Source organism: Pelodiscus sinensis, chromosome 16 (assembly GCF_052426305.1).
Source record: "Pelodiscus sinensis isolate ZL-2025 chromosome 16, ASM5242630v1, whole genome shotgun sequence".
NCBI lineage: Eukaryota > Metazoa > Chordata > Testudines > Trionychidae > Pelodiscus > Pelodiscus sinensis.
In genome coordinates this window covers 35974381-35999134 of record NC_143067.1, presented here as the reverse complement: position 1 = coordinate 35999134, position 24754 = coordinate 35974381, and the positions used below count along the sequence as shown (strand labels likewise).

At 41.0% G+C, this 24754-nt stretch overlaps 1 protein-coding gene across 2 annotated transcripts in view; it reads right to left on the bottom strand.

Moving 5' to 3' along the window:
* DOCK2 (dedicator of cytokinesis 2) overlaps positions 1-24754 on the bottom strand; it is a 499444-nt gene that overhangs the window by 410543 nt on the left and 64147 nt on the right. For both annotated transcript variants that reach the window (XM_075900153.2, XM_075900154.2), the window contains 7 exons: positions 23213-23337; positions 15502-15600; positions 11860-11932; positions 11675-11778; positions 6110-6293; positions 5912-6009; positions 166-255 (listed from right to left, as the gene is read on the bottom strand). In XM_075900153.2, the coding sequence (XP_075756268.2) occupies positions 166-255; positions 5912-6009; positions 6110-6293; positions 11675-11778; positions 11860-11932; positions 15502-15600; positions 23213-23337 (773 nt within the window). The remainder of the gene's footprint in view (positions 1-165; positions 256-5911; positions 6010-6109; positions 6294-11674; positions 11779-11859; positions 11933-15501; positions 15601-23212; positions 23338-24754) is intronic.

Sequence of the window (24754 nt, the reverse complement as noted above, 5' to 3'; positions counted from 1 at the left end):
TAGTCTTGAAATTGTTTTAATACAAATTCTTTCGGTACATATACTCTATGCCTGGAGTCCCTTTTATGACACTCTAGTAATGCAGCACCTTCAGTGAACTGTGAATCCATTTGCTCATTTTTTCTATTTGCAGTATAGTCTTTTTCCCCCCATGATGATTCTTACCAGTGCATCAAAGACTAGAATGTCATACTCATCACTTTGGGAATGTTCCATCATGATGTTAAACAGGGCATCCAAGGTGTCTTGGAGAAACTACATGACAGAAAATGAAACAAGACAAAATAATTAAATTAACTTGAAAAATCAAATTACAGAGCGCTCATGTTGCAGTTAATGAAACATGGTTTGGATTGGATGGACGGGTTTTGGAGGCCCCTCGGAAAAAGTTGTGCTGTGATGCACTGTGGAGGATAAAGCCTTTAGTTTCTGGAAGCCGCCCATGTCACTGAAGATTCAGATATTTAGTCCATAATATACACATAGTTCAAAGCCTTAGCATCAATAAAAACCAATCACTATCTGTAATTTGTATAGAATTAAAACAATTCCTGTCTTTGCGAGTGATATAGATCAATATTTGCTCTTTTTATCTTGAAAAGATAACAGCACAAAAGATGTTTATCCCACCAGGGCCTGAGCCAAAGCCATTAGAGTCAAAAGTCAGACCCCATTGATCTGTCTTGGCTTTGGCTCTGGCTCCACTCCTGGTGTGTACTGGGCTTCCCTCCCTGCCCACCATCCCAAGCTCCATAGAACAGAGGTGGCTACTACAGTATTAGCTGCTTTTAGACTTAAACAGTAAAGTTACATTATTCCTAATTTGGGTGCATTTTCCTTATGTATTCCATACTTATTATACAGACTAACATTACACAGTAATTTTCCACAAATTCATAACCCACTTTGTACTTGTTATAAGGAGACAGGGCATTAATAATATATTCCCGATTTTCGAAAGAACTCAACATATCTAACCCAGCTATAAAAAACAATACTTTTCCGCTTGTATATCTGACAGCAGCAGAAAGCACATACTGAGCAAATATTCCTTTATTCAGTAAGTTTGTGGGCAATTTTTAGTATTATTCTTTTCTATTTAAAAAAAATCACCTATCTTTGACAGGCCCAAAATTACAATTTAGATGGATAGTTGAGTGTCTCCAAGCATTCATGAAAAGCACCACTTTGTCACTAATATCCCAATCCTGTGTTGTCTGCACAAAGAAAATTCCTACTGCGGTAAAACAAAGGCAGCAAAATTAGTCCTCAGATACATAAAGCTTTGAACCCACTTGAGAATAAGAAAGCATAATGGAGCAGGCCAGAAACCCATCTGTTCTCATTATCTGCCCTGACAGTGGTCAGCCTTAAATGCTTTGGAGAAAGGTGCAGAAAAAACCTTTTTGTGGACCATTATGGAGTTGCTTTCCCACAAAGAAATATTTTACTAACCCCTTTAATTAGTGGCTGAGGTCTGCACTGAAGATTATACCTCTTTCAAAACTTTAAGCGTCAGAGAAGGTTTTCATTAGTATCATTCTGGAGGTGTCAGGAAGTATTTGTGTCTGAAAGCAAATGTTATTCCTTGGATAAAAACTATTCATTTTCAACAGATACCATCAAATTCCAGAGCTCTGTGTTGTGTTGAAAAGAATCTGTAATCTGTGAAATGGGCTTTCGTTGTCATTTATTAAGTGCTTTACTAAAGTCTACACCGATCTAATTTATCACACTTCTCTTGTCCAGAGAATATGACATCAAAGAAAGAAGTCTAGTTAGTCTGACACAACCTACCTTTGGTAAAACCATGTTGCATTAGCTCCTATTTATTTCAAATTATTCATTCCTTCACAATTTGTCTGGCATGTACTGAAATCAGACTAATGGGTCTGTATTTGCATGGATCACTTTTCTTTCCTTCTTAAATGTAAGTACTCCAGTTGCTATTCTCTTGTCACATGGTAGCACCTATGATTTGGTAGGCTGTTGAAAAATCCCTACTACAGGACTCAGAAATTTATGTGCTACTTCTTTACGTATTCTAAGACAGCAGTTATCCAGTTCCCCCGATTTAAAGCATTTTAAAAATTAGTTTTGCTTTTGGCACAGAAGTAGTAATTTCCATTCCATACACTCATTTCCAGTAGCTATCTTACATGTATCCAACCCCACCCTGTTTTACATGAATATTACTATTGGAAACCAAGTTCCTGCATCATACCTAGATCATCTTTCATCACAACAACATCTTCACTGCCGAGAGGCCTGCTTCTTCTTTCCTTGTTTTATTTATTTATGTGACTAAATAATCTTTTACTACTCTGAACTTGACTTTTGGCAACTCTCACTTAATTCCTATATTTTCTAGTCTCCCTCTTTGCTGATCAACCTTTTTTTCCCTCTTTTCTTGTATGCTCTGTGCTTCCTCCTGATATCCATTTTGAGCTTGTTGTTTCAGCCAGTTAGGTCTCCTTCCCTTTTCAACAAGCTTCCCCTTGCTCATTAGGCAAGTTCTAGATAGCTTTTGCACCTTCGATTGCAAGAGATTGCAAGTCAAATACACATTCAGCCCATCTCCGAGTCCTTAATTTTGCCTGGTTCCTAGCATACGCCCTCTCCTCCTTTGAACTGCAGCAATGTGACCGTACAGAATGAGCTACCATTTAATCGTGAGGAGAAAAAACAGGAAGCATGCTGGAAAATCAGCTAAACATTTGCCCGCTTTATTGACATGGTCTCAAAAACAAGGCCAAAATAGCAAGTTTCAGTATCATGAGAGAATGTTAAGAAGTTACATAAAAAGGAAGTCATGAACAGTGGTATCAGAGACCTCATAATTGTATACTGTTAACGAAAGGGAGGGTGGCTGATGGCACATCCTCTGATGCGATATACTACATTGGAGTTGAAGTGCATTTCTGTTATGTGCATTCAACATAAACAACATACACAGACACACAGTATCAACTTCTGGTTTATACCTCTTTGTCCAGTTAGAATTGTAGCTATAACTGTAATCACACTCTTGCTCTTGCCTGCCACAGAATCAATTGACACAGAAGATGCAAGCTACAGATTTTTCAAATTTTCAATGGCATCTCCAAACCCACTCAATATCCCATTCTCCCCCTGAGCCCTGACTATTCCTTCTCCAATTTCATCTCCAACTGTGCCCTTCAAATGCATTACCGTTTCAGAGAGATAATGCATCTGCTGTACAAGTAATATGTATGTGTCTGATGTAAATTTCCAGCCCTCGTGGTTGGGAACAAAGGCCTGAAAACATGTTCCCTGCATGTTTAACAGCCAGAGAGTAAATATAGTCACAATTATTTTTTTTAATGCCTGAATATTTTAAAGTCTATCTCTTGATTTTTGAATGACTGGATTCAACAATACTCAAGTTGTCCTGTCATGGACACCTTAAGTTTTTTTCCATCCTTCTTTGCACTGGCATATTCAGATAATGACACTTCTGTAACTGTTCCTCTTTTGTCTTTCAAATGAAAATCAGACTGTGACTTGAAGAAGCAAGAAGTATAATAACTTGTGCCCGCTAAAAAAACATGCACCAATAGCAGTGTCAATTGGACAATATGTCCTACTATATTTGCAAGAGGTTACTGACATTTAAATGTGTACGTGGGGGAGATATAAAGACTGAACAATATCCCAGAGAACCTAAAAAAACAAAAAGTGACTGACTTCACAAGAAATAACAACTGATCACATAGCCAGAGATTATATTCACGGGCCACAGGTATGAAGCGTACAAGCCCTTGTCACCTGCTTGTCAGTCAGTTTTAAGGTTTCCGGAAGAGTAAACTGCAGGTGCAAAGACCTGATGCTGGGCTGAAAATGAGATAATTATTTTCCCAAAGATTTGAACACATACAAACTGCCATGGGAAAAAACATGGTCCCAGCAACTAGCCACGATAACATGCTTTACATTGGCTAAGGCATGTGGAAGCAGTAAGGTTCTGAATTAAGGATCCACAAAAGATAGACTACTGCTATGTCTGGAATATTTATGGGACTGAGTTAGCTGAGCAATATTCCCTTAATCAGGCTGGGTGTCTTAGAAGAAAAGTGTGTGAGGCTTCAAGCAGAAGGAAAATGAGCTTTCCCTGTTAGATTACAGGACGGTATCACTTCCTCTGCTCATGATGAATATATAGACAGATATAGGCTATGTCTACACTGCAGGGAAAAGTCAGAAAAAGATACACAAATTGTGGTTCACAATTTGCATATCTTTTTCCACTTTTCTTCCAAAAGAGGATTTTCCAGCATTTGGCCCATCCACATGGGACCAAATGTTGGGGAAAAAAAACCCTCTTTCAGAACATCCCTTCTTCCTCATAGAACGAGGTTTATAGGGATGCCAAAAAACCCACATCTGCTTTACTGAAATTTTTTTCAGAAAAGCAGGCGTGTTCTTGTTTGCGGCAGAGCTTCGGTATTACAAAATAGCTCTGCAGTGTAGACGTAGCCATAGATACACACATGGGGAATAATATTTGGCAAGAAGAAAGACCAAGAGTAACCCATCTTTCTACCTTCTGGAAAAAAACATTAAAATAAAAATTGGAGACAGGCATCTTTAGGAAGAGAAGTGACAAAATTTATTTCCCTTGAGGATTTGTATCTGCCAGAGTTAGCTACTTTTGCAGTCTTGGAAATATTCTTTATATGGAGTAATAAACAGTTGATATTTAAAGTGCAAGATATTTAACACTTGCATTTGTTAACATAAAGCTTTATCCAATAACTTTTTCAGTATTACAATCTCTAATCCACTCATCTAGGATAAACATCTGTTATGTTATTATGTTGATTTTTTTTCTAAGTGTGCATTTCAAATTTGAAAAGGAATATACAGTCAAATGAAAGTGATATGTATGGCTGCAAAAGGTCAAATACCTTGGGCTAAATGTCCATATTTTACTAGGGAGTCAAATGAAATGAGCTTAACAACAAATATATTGGACACTTGCACATTTGTTCAAGAATTGCCCAAGGAATAGGAACATGGGAATTTCTGACATGAAACTATCTAATACAGGGACATTTAAGATGTTATTCATAATCCCAACGAAATCCTAAATTACATTCCTGTGGTGGCTACATGATTTTCTCAATCCATAGTATGCGTAGCACAAATATCTATTTAAAAAGTATGTTTACCCATCTCATTGAATTAATCCCTATAAGTGTGCACACTGTATTTCACTTTCACCAGTATTGCTACTAAAATATATTGGAAATTGTTTCATGTGAGCATATTATACACATAGGGTACGTCTACACAGCAACATTATTTTGAAATACCTTAGTCCATGTCTACATGGCAGGCAATTATTTCAAAATAATGTCAAAATACTGTCCAGCTGGAGGACTTCTTACTCCAACTCCTGTAACTCTCATTGTCTGAGGAGTAAGGGAAGTCGGAGGATGAGCCCTCTATTTTGAAATAAGTGTTGTGTAAACACTCCCAATTTCAAAATAAGCTTTTCAATTGACATAGCTCCATTTGAGTAGTTTACTTCGAGTTAAGCCCTGATGAGCAGACACACCCTTAATGACAAAACATCATCACCTCTTCCCAAATCAATGAAATGGCGTATTTTGCCCATCCTGTGGAGGAAGACTAGGAATAATAATAGCATACCTACTCTACTGAATGCAAAAAGAGAACTGATGTCATGAATAACCATCCACAGCAGTATCTGATCCCCTCTGGCAGATGACTGTTGAACAGACAGACAGAAGCCTCACTGTTCCATCCTCTATCAAAAGAGAAGCAGCAGGCTCACAAAATCATCTGGAAAGGGGGGAACCCAGAAGGCTGCTGTTTACAGAGCTCTAACACCAGGGACAGGAATGTAACATTCAAAAGGTGGTACCTTCACAACTTCCTCCCCATCCACAATCTTCAGTTTTTCTAAATTTTCCTGTAGCAGCTCTGGTTTCATGCGCCACTTTAAAAGACCCAGCAAACCGACTGAAATAAATGGCAGAGAAGAGGGCTTTTAACTTCAGGGTGAGTTAAGAACAGGGAGCAGCCTTTTTCAAATACTTCCACAAGAATCTGAATGGCATACCATTTTGAGTTAGCTTTGTTGAACAAACCAGAGTTGAAATAGAAAAGGCATCCCGGGTGCTTACTGACAGTCCTCCTATGCTGCTGGCACTTCGGCTTAAGGTCAAGCCTTTATTCTCCACATATTGGCGAGAGGAAGGTAGAGTCAAATACGCATAGGCATCCTCCATTTTCTTACTGTCACCCTGGAAAGACATTAGTTGTATATTATTTGTATGGCGGGAGTGCATAAGAACCATAGTTGTGGACAAGTGTTAGGCACAGCACACACAAAAGAGAAATGATCTCTGACCAAAAATGCATAGGTCAGAGAAAACTGATGAATATGCATAGACAAGGGGAAGTCAAGTAAACCTTGAGACAATGCTGGTCTGCAGGAAGCTGCAGTCTGAGCCCATCAGCCACTGTAGAGGTTTCTTTTAATAGACACCACAGGAAAGTTTTAAGGAGGGCTGATTTTAAGGGTGCTATGTCCCACATGCAAAGGGCAGCCTGGAAGAAATTGTAAAGGTGACTTTCTGAAAACGTAATAAGTGGACGATGCTGACTGGTAGTTGCGGCAGAATGAGGGCTGGAGTTGCTCTCTCAGTAGCACATGACAGACAAGTAAAGCGAGATAGGACATGAAGGGCCCAGAAAATGGCAAAGTAGTCTGTGTTTGATGATATGGAGAAGACGGCAGTGAAGGGATGTAAAGAGTGTGAGGTGGTCAAAGCAACAATCTTGGAAATTGTCCTTTGAAGCACCATTTTGAGTGGATAATAAGGAGAGGGGCACCATTAATGTATTCTTCAAGGTCAGTGAAAAAGATATTTCAGTAATTGAGATCCAACAGGAGAGTGGTCTGGACCATCTAGATAGTGGGGAAAGGCAGTAGCTCAGTCTTGGTCTATACTATACGATTGCAGAACAACACACCTTATTTCAAAATAACAAGTGGAGCATCCTCATTACCAAGCCCATTACTTCAAAGTAACGGGATGGGTATTTCGAAATAATAACTCCTGCTTTCTACGAGGAATAATGTTTATTTGGAAATAGCTATTTTGAGATAGCAGAAGCGTGAACACTCCGGTACCACTATTTCAAAAGAACTACTCCCCAGAGTAATTCAGACAAATTAATCCCCAGTGCTTCCTGAGGCTTTATGTTGAGGTAGAACGTCCATATTAATGGAGCCTGCCTCAGACTAACTGCGAGGCTTCCCTGTAGTGTGGACACGCTATTTCAAAATTATTATTTCGGGAGTTATTTCAAAATAAGTTACTTAGAAACAATTTCCTACTGTAGACATGCCCTCCGAGATCATGTGCGGGAATAATCAGCAAGATGTAAAATGGGAAGATTATTTCTTCTAGTTTGAAGACATGCCACATGGGAGCAATCAAAACAGAATAGCGGTTGGCCTTCTAAGAGATCCTGTGCATAGTGAAGAGCAAAGAAAATGACATTATAATTTTGTACAAAACACAGTCAATCTGTATTCGGGTACTCAGTGTTTTGCACGTGAATATTAAATAGGGAGGAAAGACACTGTGACAGACTGAATGCAGTCCATCAAAAAATACTGATTGATTACATTAGAACAATTCAGAAATGAGAAATGAGGGTAAACTATACTCAGATGACAATGAAGACTCCACTGAAAACAATCTTCCCAACAAAGAAAACCAAAGCTTTTAACAAAAGAAACTAAGCCTATTAAAATAGGGAAACCACTTTAGACAGACTAAGTTGTAGACTTATAAAAAGTTAATCACTTCGTACGAAATATTAGGTACTAGGATAGGAAAAGAGGGTGAAAAAAACTAACTATAGCTCTTGGAATGGCTACTTGTATCATACTGTGCAGCCAACACAGTTTTGTACCAAATACTGTTGCAGCTATTCAAAAGGCACATGGCTGTTCAGGTTTGACACTGAATTTCCAGACCATATCAGACTATAGAGCTGCCAGACCTGCAGACCAAGTGTAGCAGATGTGGAGAGGAGCGTGCCTACCTGAAATTTGTACTCAGCACTGAAGCTCTAGATTCAGGAAATATAGTCTGGCATTTACAATAGCGCCAAAAGATGTGGCCTATGAAGAGTAGGTTCTCTGGGCAAGCCGACCTAGGGTGTCTGCTTTAAATAGTTCTTGAGATAATTTCTGCTAATGCATCCCATAGGGTATGTCTACACTTGCTCCCTAGTTTGAACTAGAGATGCAAATGTAGGCTACTGAAATTGCTAATGAAGCAGGGATTTAAATATCCTGCACTTCATTATCATGATCTCGCTGCGCGCTATTCTGATCGCTAGCTGATTCAAACCAGGAAGTGCATGCCGGGACATGTTAGTTCGAATCAAACCCCTTTGTTTGAACTAACGTTACTCCTCAAAAAATGTTACTCCACTTCAATAGCAATTTCGTTCGCCTACATTTGCATCCCTAGTTCGAACTAGAGAGCAAGTGTAGACGCACCCTAAGAGAGGTCAGGTATGCTTCCCAGTCTGCCGAGATATAGAAAAGAGTATATGCTCATTCAAAAGCATTAAAAAGCATTGGGTTTCCATCCCATGAGGAGATCTCCATTCATTAGCTGCAATCGAGCAAAACTCAGGGAAAGCGTGAAAATTATCAGATCTACTGAGAGCGGCAAGGTGGCTTTTGAAGCTGAAGATGTACTAGAACATTGGCAAGTGTTGCCTACAATTTTATCAGCCTCACAAATTAGGCAACGTTTAAAAAGCATGTTACATGAGCGTCTCAGCTTTCATTCTGGATAAAACGTTTCTAGCCCTCATGGTTTCAGAAAATTCATGAAAACACGATTCAAGCGCGTGCCAAAGGACTGCACATCAGAAGGCAAAAAACCCCTCACAACTTGAAAAGGTATTTAAAACCTCTTGAGTTTAAAGCCCCTCCATTTCTGGGATCCTGGGTCATGGGTTTTTTTTTTTCAATGCTTACCATTTGTGTTTCCGTGTGTAAATTCTAGAAGTAACATTTCTGTGTCAGAAATGATCGGTCTCTTTTACCATAAAGATAATGTGTCAACTCCATTTAACATTTCTAAAATGAAGTCATGAGCTTGATGCAGGAATCAGTTGCTGAATTTTATGAGTTGCCTTATACAATCAGTCATGACTAGATGATCATAATGGTCCCTTCTGGCCTCAATATTTATCAATTTTAGCACCAACAACAGGTGAGCAAATATCTAAAAAAAATCCATTAGTCTCCACTGGAATTTATAAACAATTTACTTTAGTTGTGTGCATCCCTCTTTTTTAGCTTGCCATGAATATTACAGAAAACTAATTTACTGAAGAGAACACATTTGGAAACAGCTAATTAAGTACAGATTTGAAAATATTGGCAGGAAATTCATTTCTAATTCTCAGTCTTCACTAACTGCCTGGAAAACCTAATTTCAATAGAAAGCACCCATCTGGGGGAGGGAAGGAAATCAGCTAGGTTATTTGCAGCCAATTGGGACTAACCAGCACTGTTCAGATGCCTGATAGCAAATCCCTACAACTTAATACATAATCCCCAGCAAAGAACTGTTGATTTTTATTATAAACCAACTAACCCCTAACAAATACAAGCAAGTCACAAACTGTTCACCGATCATTCATGAGGCAGGAGAGATCATGATGAAATGAACTGAATCAGCATCTGACTGTACTTTATTTCAAGATCTAATGATGGTTTAAGTCCAGGTACTGAGTTCTGGCCCAGTCTTCTAGAAGTAGGGATATAATTAGGGTGACCAGATCTCCTGGTTTTAAAGGGACAGTCCCATATTTAAGCCAGTTAGGAACCCCAACTTTGTATTTCAAATGGGCAAATTGTCCTGTATTTTCCGTTTCCTGCTCATGGCCAGATCCCTGTTCACTGCCTGCCCACTGGTGGGGTAGGGGCACGGGAGATAACAGCCCTGCCGGTCCAGCTCCGTGCTACCAGAAGGGTCAGGACCTTAGGTGGAAGGGGTGAGGCTAGGAGCATCCAGTCCTCAGTGCTGCTCGAATCATGGCATGCCCCTCCCTCATCCCTTAGCACTGCCCAGAGAGTACTGCACTGTGCTCCAGTGGCAATTTGAAGGGCTTCAGGCTCCAGCAGTAGCAGTGGTGACAGGAAGCCTTGGACCCCGGGGCAGTTGCCCCCTTTACCCCACCCCATCAGAAGGCTGGAGCAGGGACGGGGGGAGTCAAGTGGTTGATGAATGGGGTGGGTGTGCAAGACGGATGGGAGGACAAAAATGAAGAGCTCAAGGCCAACTGCTCCTCCTACTAGTCCGTCAGCGCAGCTCCTGCTGTGTGCCTGCCGTGAGGCAGCAGGGACGTACCCTCCATCTTGTTTCCAAGCTGGCACAGGCTGCGATGGTTGGCAAGGATGGCCAGGTGGTGGCGAGTTAGGTATTCACACTCCTACTCACCCATCAGTCCTTGACGGGCTTCCCCTCTCACTGTCCGCCCGCTTTGCCCCTTCAATCCCACCCCTGGCCCTACTGCTCGTCCACGTGCCCCTGGTAGTCTGCATCCCACTCGCACGGCTTTGCAGAGAACCAGCCCCTGACTGAAGCACGGAGCTCACCAACAGCCAGATCCTTCCTTCCCCCACTGTCTCTGGCTGAGCTGGCACTCTGGGAAAGGCCGGGACCTTCCAGCCTGGGGCACTGGCCAGGAACAGCCAAGCCCTGCATGTTCCAAAGCCCCACACAGCACTGGCATGGGGAAGACTCTCTGCCCCTCAGCTAAGCTCTGGAGTGGCAGGGGGAAGCTATTTCTAGCCTGTTCACACCCCAAATCTGCATGTTCCACAGCAACCCCTGGGGCAGGGGCTTAGCACCCTCATCACCTGTCTCTTTACCTGTCCCCACCCCTCAGCCCTAGGTCCAGCTCCCAGAGAGTGTTGGGCTGCTCTGACCCTTAGATACCTTCCTCTGCTGAGCCATCTCTCTGGCTGGCTTCACTGAAACCCCTACAAATTTCCTGGGCCTTGGTGCATAATGCAGCCTTAGAACTTACTGCCCAACACTTTATCCTGGGCACAGGAGGTGACTGGATTATGTCAGTGGCCAGCAGCAGCCTGGAGATGTTAGCTGCCTTTTGACACTCTGGGGGCAGGAAGGGACAAGCTGGTTCCAGCCACATGTGAGCAGTGATGGGGAAGAAGAGATGAGCTCTGCAATAGCCTCCCTTCCTCCCTGACTTGACTTGCCTGTTGTCGAATTCACATGATGACTAACAGTAATTTGACCAGGTGTCCTATATTCAGCATAGGGAAATATGGTTGCTCTAAATATAGTAGACTTGAAGCAGGCCAACAAAGGTTAAAATGTGGGAACAGCTACTGTCCTTTGTCACTCTACAACGATACTTACCTATAGCAAATGTTTTGAGTCATCTTGATTAGGTCTAGAGAAAGATGCATCCGGAGGAAGGATCACATAACTTAAGTTTTTAATAAGATAATGAGGGGAAGACAATGGAAAATTGGGAATATCATAGAAGACTGCACAGTGAAAGAGTCAGCGAAAACAATAATTCCCTCTATGCCACAATCTTCATACTATACCTTTAAGATTACCAACTCATGTAAGCCATCTTGTAGAGTTGTACCATCGTCCTTCATTAGCTTCACATAGGCCATTGCAAAATTCTTTTCTCCCTTGTCTTTAGCTACAAAGTACAAAATCATACATTAAATTCTAAAGATTAGCAACCTTGATTACAAACAAAAAATAATAATTCTGTACTTACACTCTTGAGACGACCTATGTCTGAACATGAAACGCAGGTGTATCCTTTGCATGTCTTCAATGGGGACTGCCACCTTTTATTAGAAAAAATAAGTTATGAAATTTATCTACTTGGAAATCAATATCCACCATTCTTTAACTTCCATGTTAGCCACTCATGCAATGTAGGCAAGCTGTACAATTTACGAATTCTGGCAGTTATTGTGAAGTGGTTTATATCAAAAACTGCTGCAAGAAATGCCTCTGTCTACCCACTATTGCAGACAAGATTGTAAGCACATCTCTTCCAGACAACAGACAATGGAAAGTAGTGGCCATTAAGGACTGTACTCTGGTTGCTCAGTAGATATGCTAAGGAGGAGGATATCTACAGCTAGGAGAAGCCACTCCCTCCACTTTGTGTGTAGACTTGGGTTTGAAGAATGGAAAATTACTTGCAGCAGAACAAAGGAGCCAGGTGTTAATGGTGGGGTATATCAACCTGAGGGAGTTGGAAATGCATAGGAAGCCTTGGGTAGGAGAACAGGGAAGAGAAGAGGCAGGCTTTCACTAAGCGGGAAGCTCCGCTTAGGAACAACCAACATCACAGCAAGCTGACCTGGAGGGAGACAGTGACAAAGAGCATGTGGAAAGTCTCTAAGATTATAACCAACCCCTGTGTTGAAGCAGAAGTAGCCTGCAAAGACCCAGAGAACTTTGACCCAACCCATGCTCTGGACTGGTGAGGAAATAAGAGATATATAGATTTATCTATACATATCTATCTATTTCTGGTAATTTAAGAACAAAGGTGATCTAAAATGCTGTGAAAGTCAGTCTGTGCATTATGTATTACATCTACCATACACCCTTTCAAGATTAGCACGTGGATGTGGAGCACTCGTATGGCTGGAGATCTTAAAGAGGGAATATTTAAGCTATAGGAGAGGATGAGGGGGCAACACTGGTAACGGGGGGGAGGGAGGCTAGCAGTTGGATCACCACATCTCAGCGTTCCAAACCATGTACTAGATAGTGGATACCCTGTGAGTACGCTGAGGGCCCCAGTCAGAGTCAATGCCTGAACTCTGTTCAACTCCTAAAGCACGTAAACCCCAGAGAAGTGGGGCTCCTCACAGACCTCTGCTGAGTGGCAATAAGGGATATTTGACCACATCTGTGACCGTCACCAATACATGCAAAATCAGTGGGACTTGTCCTCCACTGAATCTTGGCCCTACAAAGCTTTGTGTACACAAGATACATTTGCCCAGGTCTGGCCTCAGTACAAAAAAGATGCTAGGCTTGCAGTTCTCTGCTTGGAACTCCTAGGCTGTGTCTAGACTGCAGGGTTTTTTCGAAAAAAGTAGCTTTTTTCCAAAAAAACTTCACCTGCATCTAGACTACAGCCGCATTCTTTCGAAATTAAATCGAAAGAACGCGGCTTTTCTTTCGATGGCGGTACTCCTCATTTCACGAGGAAGAACACCTTTTTTCAAAAGTGCTCTTTTGAAAAAAGGCGTTCTTGAATGCAAACAGGGCTTTTTCAAAAGAGAGCATCCAGACTGCCTGGGTGCTCTCTTTCGAAAAAGCAGCTCACTTTTTCGAAAGAAGAGGTTGCAGTCTAGACGCTCTCTTTTGAAAGAGGCTTGTAGTCTAGACGTACCCCTAATGAACTCAGAGGCACCACAGTCAAGGCAAAGAGGGCATAAAAAAGGATTCAGCAGGAGGAAGCAGACTGAGCTCTGGGTGCCTGGACTCCACGTAACAACAGAACTGCTTCCAAGGAGCATGTGAGCATGGCTAAAGCCATCAGTTATAGGGCTGACAGAAATCCATGTATTGGAAAACAAAAAAGGAAAAGGAACTTGTAATGTTAATTATATGGATTCATATAATGCCTCTCAAAGCTCTTTAACATCATAAATCCCTGTGGAATTAATTTATACCTCTACAGCAATGGGTAAACAGCAGGAGCGAACTATGAAATAATTTTCTCAATGCTGCACAGCAAGTCCTTCTGGGAACATCTACACAGCAGCATTATTTTGGAATAACTGATGTTATTCCGACTCATGGCAACCTTTTACTCCGACTCATAGTAACCCTCATTTTATGAGAAGTAAGGGAAGTCGAACGAAGAGTGTTTTTCCTTTGACTTCCTGCTGTGTTGGCAGAGCCAAAAGTCGAATTAAGCTATTTCAACTTACGCTGCGCAATTGACGTAGCTGAAGTTACATAGCTTATTCCAATATTAGCCCTGCTGTGTAGACGTGCCCTATCAAGCCATGAAAAGAGCTAGAGAGTTATCACATCTCCACCCTATTTTTCTCCCTCACATTCTGATTGCTAAAGAAGTCGCCAATGCTACAGGAAATGAATACATTATCCAGTATATGCAGCACTCCATGAATATAAAACATTCTCATGAGCTAACAGCTCACAAGTCAGATTTGAAAATTATGTAATTCTGAAGTGTTTCTTCCATATATTCCTATTTGCAGTGTATTTGTAGCCATTTTGGTCCCAGGATATTATTAATGTGTGACAAGGTGAGAATGATCTGTCATTGGACCAATTTCTGTGGATGAATAGACAGTCTTTTTTCACCTGCAGAAGTTGTTCCAGTAAAAGGTATTACATCACCCATCTTGTCTTTCTTTATTGCTTACCTAGTCCTGTATGACTTCACGAATCAATACTACCTTGAAAATCACAGCATTTTATACTACAGTACTTTGATCTGATTTGAATATAATTGAAACTTTCAAATAATTTAAGCACAGCTATTTCTAATGTCTCTCCATACAAAATCACCCCAATTCATCTGATGAAGTGGGTTTTACCCACGAAAGCTCATCAGTCTCTAAGGTGCCACAGGACTGCTCATTGTTCATATAAAATCTGTTCCAGTTACTGCCAAAATTGAAAATGAAAGCAAGATGTTAATCAAAATATCACATTTGTCTGTGGTTTTAAGACAATACACAACTACACATTTTTACAGCTACAGAAGACCTATTCTTCTTTTTCCACTCTCACTTTATACCTTAGTGCAGTCATAGACTAATAATACACAGATTGCTAACATCATTTAGCCAATCTTCCATAGCGCTCTTCCAAAAAAGCACTGACTGTAGACTTGTTGAGCAATCTTGAACCCTGTTTTTAAATTACTACTTCAGAACCTTCTTGACTACTCCTATTAAACACTGATTACTTAGGTGTCTATTAGTTCTTCTCTAACACACATGCAAGACCATAAAAATCTAAAATTTACAAGAGGTTATTTACCATCCTTGTTTCATCACTCAGCCTTCTCACTTTTGCTGTTTTCCGCCAGTACAACTAATAGTGTTCTTCATTTTCAATAGCGTATATTCAGGACATAAAGTAAACTAGAATGACCTTTTTTTTTTTCACTGCTACAATAGGAAGTCCTCCCAATATTCCAGGCTGAAATGTTAAAATCACTAATCATGTATCCCCTAGCTGATAGTTGATGTAATACACACACACACACAACTATATTTCAAGACCTCAAGGTATTTGTTCTTAAAAAAAAATATGAGTTGTGCTGTAATGGTTTTCTCCTTTAAAAAAAAAAAAGATAGGAGCTGACAAGTGAAGGGGAAAACATAAATGAAAAATGTTTGTATCATACCTTTAATGTTTCCATCCAGCGTGGCTGTTTGACCTGATAGTAGAGAACTGATCTGTATTCATTTACAGGTTTGTCTCCTGCTCCCAAACAAATTGCATTCTTACACAGAAAGAGAAAAAAAAAAACAAGAGTTAGTTATTTTCAGTAAATAATTCATGGGCTGTAGGTGAAAGGCAAACTCTTCTATGGTAAAAGAAAAAACTCCAACAAGGGTACATATTTTCAACATGACAGATTTCCAAAATTCATCCAAAGAACTAGAAATAAAAGCTGTTAACTATAAAAAATTACTAGCATTCGAGAAATCAGATCCATAAAGAGAACTAGGGAGTCATGATCAGATCACATTCCTACCCTGTTTCTCTCACCTCATGTTCTGATGGCTACAGAAGTCACAAACACAACAAGAAAATGAATACATTGTCCGATATTAGAAGTATTCCAACAATATAAAACATTCAGACAATTTTTGAGCCTAATGATAACCAGCCATATCACTTGTAACAACTGATGTGTAAATCTGATATTTAAAAAAAAATCCATATGAATTAAGTACCCTGATGGGTTTGCATTGGTCAGGTGGTATATTACTTTGATTATATCTAAATCTTAAGACCTCCACAATGCATTCTGTTCTGGTTTTGCTCTAAATATATGCTAGTGCCAATCTTCCAACCAATCTTCAGCAGGTGAATCACCTCAACAGTATTCAAAGGTCAACTTGACTACTGGAATTAACGTGGGTTCACTATACCCAATCAATGCAATTCAGCTTGTTTGTTCCAGAGGTGAATTTAGTCCATTGACAGAGCCAAGAACATGATCAACCTAATTTAAATGGAAAAGCCTCTTCCAATTTAAATGGAATGGATAAAAATTGTTTATACCTAGAGGTTACCTTGCTGCATTTAAAGACAGATGTAAAAAGTAGTACAGGGTATGCTGTTCATTGCACAAATAATAAAAAGTTGTATGATTTGTTCTGTGATAGCACCTAGGGTACATTTATACTGCAGGGCTAAAGTCAAATTAAGCTACGCAACTTCAGCTACGTCAATTGCATAGCTAAAGTCAAAATAGCTTAATTCAGCTTTTGGCACTGTCTACACAGCAGGAAGTTGAAGGAAGAATTGTCTTACTTCGACTTCCCTTACTCCTCATGAAATGAAGGTTACCATGAGTTGGAGTAAGAAATCCTCCAGCTCGACATTATTTCGAAATAAAGGCTTGCAGGGTAGATGTGTCAGTTATTCCAAAATAACACTACTGTGTAGATGTACCCATAGGGAAGTATCTATCTCAAGAAGATTACCATCTACTTCAAATGTAGAAATTTAACCATCGCATATGTAAAGTATGATCAAATGTTTTCTATTCTCACCAAGCTTCCTTTACAGGCAATTTTAGTGCTTTCAGTGTGAGCTTGTTTTCTTTTTGGTACTGCAACCAAGTCTAACAATAAAAATAGTCTTAAGCCTAGTGCATGCAGCTCTGTCACCCCTTACCTGGCTCCCACTGAAATCGGTGTTAGTTTTGTACATGTGAAGACTGCAAAATGAGACCATGCTTTGATAAACTGGGTTAGAAATAGTGTGTGGTACCATTGCATAGTCATGTGATGCCTCGAGGAGGCATTTATTTTAAAAGTTTCAAATAAAAAGGTAGGCGAGGGACAGGAAGCCCACATAAATACAATCACTTAAACAACCCTGAAGCATAGTTTCCAATTGCAGGATTTGCCTGACTAGAGAAGGTCTGGGCAAGCTCTGGAGATTTTACTTCCTTTAGAATGCACCCTGTGCCCAAGAAATGACTTGTTCCACAAAGGGGCTAAACTGTAATGTGTAGCGAAGGGAAGTAGATAAGTTGAGTTTGGGGTTGGTTTTTTTCCCCCGTTTTCTTGGAGGTTTAGCTGGACATCTGCACAGCCAGAGAAAAACTTCTCAAGAGGACCAAGCAAAGCAAAGATGCCAAATCCTTCTCTTTTCTGGGATTTCAAATTTTACAAGGCTCTTTCCCAAGAAAGCAAGCAACATAATCTACAGAAATGTCTAGGGACATGTCCTTCATGCAGTTTGTTATTTCATCTCTAAGGCTATGTCTAAACTCCATCCCTCTTTTGAAAGAGATGTAAACGAGGCAGATCAAAAGTGCAAATGAAGCGGGGATTTAAATACCCCCTGCTTCATTTGCATAATCACGTCACAGCGTTCTTTCAAAAAAAGGTATTTTGAAAGTGAAACCACTATGAATTAAGGAGTACAGGATCTTTTGAAAAAGGGTTTTTTTTTTTTTTTTCAAAAGAACCGTGTCTAGACGGCAGTTTTACTTTCAAAATACCCTTTTTCGAAAGAACGCTATGACGTGATTATGCAAATGAAGCACGGGATATTTAAATCCACACTTCATTTGCACTTTTGATATGCCTAATTTACATCCCTTTTTTGAAAGAGGGATGTAGTTTAGACATGCCCTAAGAGGCCATAAAACTGCAAATACCAATACGGAGAATTTCTCTCTCTAGAACTCACTGTGCTGGCTTCTAGAAAGTGATACTCCTCTCTTTCTAAAAAGTAGTCCCATCCCTTTTGAGGTTCTTAGCCTATGTAGGCTCCACTGGACACAATTACTTCAGAAATGAATAGACTTGCAGCACCTTAGAGACTAACAAAACATGTAGATGGTATCATGCACTTTCCTGGGCACAACCCACTTCTTCAGACAAGCTTTCGTGGGCACAATCCACCTAGTTTCAGATGAACTTTCATGCATACAACCCACTTCTTCATGGTCTCTAAGGTGCTGCAAGACTATTTGTTGTTTTTTAAGTTTTGCCAGTTACAAACTAACGCAGCTACTCATCTGAAATGATACTTCACTTCAGGAAGGCACTCCCAATTTAGACTCCAAAATCTGTACCATGAATTAACGCAGAATTCCCAGGTCAGTGTTTCCTTATGAGATTTCCTTCAAGGGGCATCTTGCAATAAGGCCCCTCCTGGGCACTCTTCCTGCCACCCAATAAATCTATTTCATGACATATTTTTACATTTTTCACACATTTTGACACTTGGTGTTATGCCCCAAAGTGCAGTGTGGTCTGGACAAGCCCTACTCCAAAGGGTACTACTCATTTAGTCCAAAATAGAGTCACTTCTCTTGGCATCTGTTTTATTAACCAAAAGGAGTTCCCAAATATATCAGTATGAAACCCCAGCTTAAGCTTTGCCAGGCTTTACTGCCTGTATGATAACTTGGCCCCATGTAAGGCTCCTTCACTCGTTTGGGCTCCTTCTCTCAGGATCTCTCTGCTCCAAATACTAGAACTCTCTGCTTATGAGCACCATGGTGCCACTTGAACCAGGAAGTACTCTTTGCCAGCCAGCTTATCTGCATGTTAGTGGGTGTGGTTTTCAAGCCGTATCTACCACCCTACTACACACCAATGTTCTGTTGAGTTTAGACCCCATTTATGATTTCCAGAGAGCAGAAGGAAAATGTGATTCATCCCCCCAAAAGAGATTCTTATCCATCCACTATCCTTTTTTGCCCCCTGCTGTACATCAAGATCTTGCTGCCTTGTTTTTTCCAGACTGTTCATTTAATTAATGACCATCTACTGACCTTTGTTGTTTGGATGCTACTTTCTCAGATAGTGACATTTAACCCTATTTATGCTATCATTTCAACATTTTCTTAAAGTCTCTGTTTATTTTTAGTCTCCCTTTCCTTTCCTCCCCATACATCCAACAATTGCTAAATATAGTTCTATTTATCAAATATTATAAAAATTTCCCTTCCAGCATTTTAACTCACATTCTCTTTAGCCTTCCCTTTTCCAAAATCTCTCATTGATTTTATCCCTCATTTCCTCCCTTCCAACACTCCCCCTCCTACACACACAAATAATGCTATTTCTACAGACTGGCCCAAGCGATAGAGTTCAGACCTCAAATACCTTTTTTAAAAGAATTGTCCCAAGTTTTGCTCAATGCTCATCTCCACTCATTTTATCTCAAAGGTTTTTAAGAACGTAAGAACGGCCAGTCTGGGTCAGACCAAAGGTCCATCCAGCTCCGTGTCCTGTCTGCTGACAGTGGCCAGTGCCAGGTGCCCCCGAGGGAACGAACAGAACAAGGAAACATCAAGTGATCCCTCCCCTGTTGCTCATTTCCTGTTTCTGACAAACAGAAGCTAGGGACACCATTCCCACCCATCCTGGCTAATAGCCATTGAAGGACCTAACCTCCATGGATTTATCGAGCTCTTTTTTTAACCCTGTTCAAGTCCTGGCCTTTATCATGAAATTCTAGGCTGAGGCCACTTAAGGGGCCGTTGCATGTGTCCTGCCTTGCTCAGTTCAGGAAAGCTAAGGATCCTGCAAACAGGGTAGCTAGTTCCCTGTGCTAAGGGGCAAATAAGCCAGTCTCTCACTTCTGCCCTTATTCAGGACTGTATGCAGGGAGGAGTTTGAAGGGTGTGAACTTACCCTACCGTGGTCCCCCAAGTGTGCTCCAGCTGGAAGGCAGGAGCAGAGCACTGCCCGAGCCTCCTTCCCTCCCACCCCCACCACCTTCTCCATCTGGCCAGGGGAAGGGTGGGACTGATTCCCAGCCCTGCCCCCATGAGTGAAGCCCCTCCCCATCCCTGGCCTCGCTCCTGGGGGAGGGGAGGAAAATCTGCCTCAGCCTTCTCCCAGCAGACTGGAGCACAGGAGAGGAAGGCTCGGGCAGTGCGCCATTCCTGTCTTTCTCTGGCTGGCCACAGCAAGCTTATTTGGGGGACCATGGTGGGGTGCATTCACACCCTTGCATTCCACATTTACAAAAAATGGACACCCTACCCCTCAGAAATTCCTGCGTACATCCCTGTATTTCTAACGGGCGGGTTATACCACCTAGGGCCAGCTTTAGGCCGATTCGGCAGATTCCCCCAATTGCGCCCCGCACTTAAAAAGGCCCCACCCCCTAAAGCTAGAGGGCCCCGCACCCTAAATCCGGAAGTGTGCCAGCATGCTGGGTGCGCTGCGGGCAGGAACGTCGGCGCCAGAGGAGGAGCGCAGTGGCTTCTGTGCACCGTGGGAGGGGGAGTCGGCCCCTAGGTTTGGCCGGAAGGCAGGACTCTGCTCTCTACCTGGGGATTTAAAGGGGCTGTGACTTTTTCCTTTGTGTGCTGGTTTTTTTAGTTTTTTGGTCAAGAAAAAAATCCTGGATGCCGGGGCCATGTCGAAACGGTTCAAATTGGGCCCCACACTTCCTAAAGCCGGCCCTGATACCACCTATCAGAAATTCAACATCCCTCACTCCTGCACATATTAAGTACACATACTAAATAACACATGCTTAGTGCCAGTTCTCATTTGTAGGTTCCAATGAAGCAAAGCTTTTACATTGCTGTCAGACATCAATAAACCTCGGCTGGCAGTGTCCTCGGTATCTTAACCGCTCCATACCTTATGAAGTCGTTCTTTTAAATTTCAAGAAGGTGGCAATACTGATACCTCAAGAAGAGTAATTAGACTTCAGTTCTGGTTTCTACTGTAGGCATGTGCCTAAGCAGGCCCATCTAAATTAGTAGAAATATATATCCCCAAAAGGGGTTTGGTCATACACCATGCTCACAAATTGTTTAAATATATTCTGTGACGTTTACTTATAAAAGGTGGACTTCTCGCTGATTTGCAGAAATAAATCAAGTGCCAGTTTTTAAATTTAAGCTAGTTTGACAGCTAAACTCAGCCATAACTACCCTATTTGAAGAATGAAATGGTGGCTGTTTCAATTCTTTGTTGTAACTACAAAAATTAATTGATACTAGTCAGCCCACACAGTATTAGCATTCTGTATGCTAATAACATCTTGTCTTATTTCTAATTTAGCTTTGCTTTTATTATATCTATGAACTAGATAAAGCAGAAGTCCAGTTATCTTCCCAAACAGGTAAGCACCTGATGAATATCTTAAATTATCAGGTCAGCATTTTTGTGTAATGAAAGGGATTTAAAGGAGTTCTGCCATAAAAAAGTGCTTGAATTGAATAGACATAGGCTGCAAATATAGACATAGTGATACACTTTCTCTCTCATTCAATTAGGGAGAAGGTGCATGAATAGAGTTGGAGAGAACATTTAGGAGGTTATTTTATTACTGAACATTTCAATAGATTCCTCTTAATAAGTACAGTAAAACTCCAATTGTCTGACATACAGTGGTCCGGCACTCCCGATAGTCCGGCACCAACTGGAACCCGGAAGTGCTCCGGTCAGCTGGACAATTGGAGCTGCTCTGTCCCTGGCTTCCCCAACTCCACCGCTGGTCAGTTTCAGCAACGGTGGACTTGAAGAAGCCCTGGGGCAGAGCACCCCAGCTGCTCTGCCCCCAGCTTCCCCAAGTCCGCTGCTGCTGAAACTGACCAGCAGCTCACTTGGGGAAGCTGGGGGCAGAGCAGCTGGGGTGCTGCCGGGTTGGTCCCACAGCACCGCTCTCTCCCATTCTGCGCAGTTCCCCGCCAATGCCCCACCCCACTCCAGACCCCTCATAGCTCCTCTTCCAGTACTCCAGCATATCTGATAATCCGGCACCCCCTGGGTCCTAAAGGTGCCGGATTATCGGAAGTTTACTGTACTGTACTAATTAGGAGGTGCCTAGATTTTGGAATAGGCACTGTTAAAAGAACATTAAGTGAAGGCATAAAATAGTCCAAGAAGTCCAAAAGGACTTCTATCTCGCCTCGCACTTAACAGTTAGCATCATTACTTGCAGATACAGGGAACAGAACTTATATACCCCAGATCTGTCCATCCAAATAAGCTCCGAATCTCTACGTTCTTTTTCCTGCATTTTCACATGACTGATATGCAAACAGGTATTTGTGTATGAAAAGTTACACATGCCCTGTTAGAGGCCATATTCTGATGTTTGGCCCCATAATGAAGATTTGGGAGATTTGTTGCCTCACACACACTAACATGAAATTTGATAAATGTGGGCCAAATTCTCAGCCGTGCTAGTGTGAGGCTATTGACTGGAGTGAGTTATGTAATCTTAAGAAATGTCAATTATTTCACTTTTCTCAATACAGAGTAGTTCCCAAAAGAATAGCGTAAAACTCTAAATAAAGTGGAAGAAAATCTTCCTAAACACGGGACAGCTGTTGAAAATGTCTTGAGAAAAAAACCAAGTTATACTAAAAAGGAAAATGGATACCACGAAAAAATTAGTAAATATTTATGTTGTATATGTACAGACACACTCTTGCCCATGTTTCTATTTCATTTAACTGAAGTAGACTACCCTAACCCAAGAGATAATAATACAGTCTGTGACCCATTCCTAAATTGGATGGTTATATAATGGAGATGGAACATTTAGTTTAACATAGCAATTGCATTACTCTTCCAGGAATCCCAGGAGGAAATCTCTAGAGTAAAAGTGGAGTCACAGTCAATAAAAGCAGATCATCTGTTTGCTCTCTAGTCAGAGATAAAAGGTCAGCAAGTGTCTTTTTACAGGTTTATGCGCATTACTTAAGGGTTTTATTGAAGTATAACAATTCCAGCATCAAAAAACAACTCAATAGCAATAAAACACAAATGTACTGCAGGATAGTACTTTACAATGTTATTTAAAATTAATGTGAAGTGTAAGGCTTACTTCTAAGATGTGCTAACTTTTTAATATTTAATGCTAACCAAAAGACAGACAACACTTACTGGAATCACTTTTCCCTCTTCATCACAGACACACATGATGACTTCCACATTTCTCTGGTTTGTTTTATTGTACTTATCAAAATCGCCAGCAGTCAGTGTAACATAAATGTCATTTCTTATATCACCTGTGACAGAAATGTTAAAGGTTAGAAAGCAGAAGCAAAACATATTACAAAATCAAAAGGAAACCAAAGAGGGTTAATTACAAGTAATAATGAGTGCTTGCCTACTCATCTCAGTATGTTGAACTATATTAAAGGCATTCTAAAAATGTAAAGTGTTTGCTTTGATAATTTCATTTAATCAGATTTTATAGGCTGGTCTGAAACTAGACTTTTAGTTTCCTAAAAGGGAACTCATCATCTAACTGACATCCTGCAGTGACACCTTCTGGTGAGGTGAAGTTTAAGTTGCCTTTGCTAAATTTACGTAACAAGAGAGAAGATGCTCTATTTCCTCCTATGAAAAAAAATGATGCCCTCATTGGCATATATGCGGCATTATGGTAAACTGGATCATGTGAACTAAAAATTTGATTTCAAAAGCTCATTCAATCACCTGACTTCATACATGCTGGTATTTTAACCGGAATAAAAATAATAGTCAAACAAGGAATTATTTATAATTTCCAATTATCTACACAGTGGTTAGCAAAGCAATGTCAGAGAAACAGGATACTGACTCTTAGGGTATGTCTACACTGCATGGCTATTTCAGGGTACATATTCTCTATTCTTACATCCAGGTAATTAATATAGATGTAATAAACATTGGACCCAAAACAGATCCCTGTGGAACCCCACTTGAAACCTCCTTCCAATCAGAGGAGAGACCTCCTTTCCTTTACCAAACAAGTAAGAAAGCAATGAGGCACAGGCTGCTCGGGCTTGTCTCCACTGCACGGGGGATCAATGTCACAGTGATTGATGCACCAGCCATCGATTTAGTTGAAGTCACATAGATTAGACCAACAGCAGGAGTTAGTATAGACAAGGCCTCAATTACTGCTCTTTACAAGTTAAATATTTACCAGTTCCCACCACTTTGTGATTCATGCTTTCAACAGGATTTTGGTCAGTATTTGAAACTACTTAATGTCACCAAAATCAGACCTCACCACATTAGTAGTTACTCGTCAAGGGAAGTGATTCTTCCCCTCTGCTTGACACTGGGGAGGTAACATCTGCAGTACTGAATCCAGTTCCCCTCCTCTCCATGCCCCCAGACACACACTACAGAAAGGAGGTGGATTGGAGAGAGTCCAGAAGAGGGCAAGGAAAATGATGAGGGGGCTGGAGCACATGACTTACAAGGAGAAGCTGAGGGATTTGGGCTTATTTAGTCAGGAGAAGAGAAGAGTGAGGGGGGATTTGATAGCAGCCTTCAACTCCCTGAAACAAGGTTCCAAGAAGGATGGAGAGAAGTTTTTCTCAGTGGTGACAGGTGGCAGAACAAGGAGCAATGGTCTCAAATTGCAGTGGGGGAGGTCTAGGTTGGATATGAGGAAAGATTATTTCACCAGGAGGGTGGTGAAGCACTGGA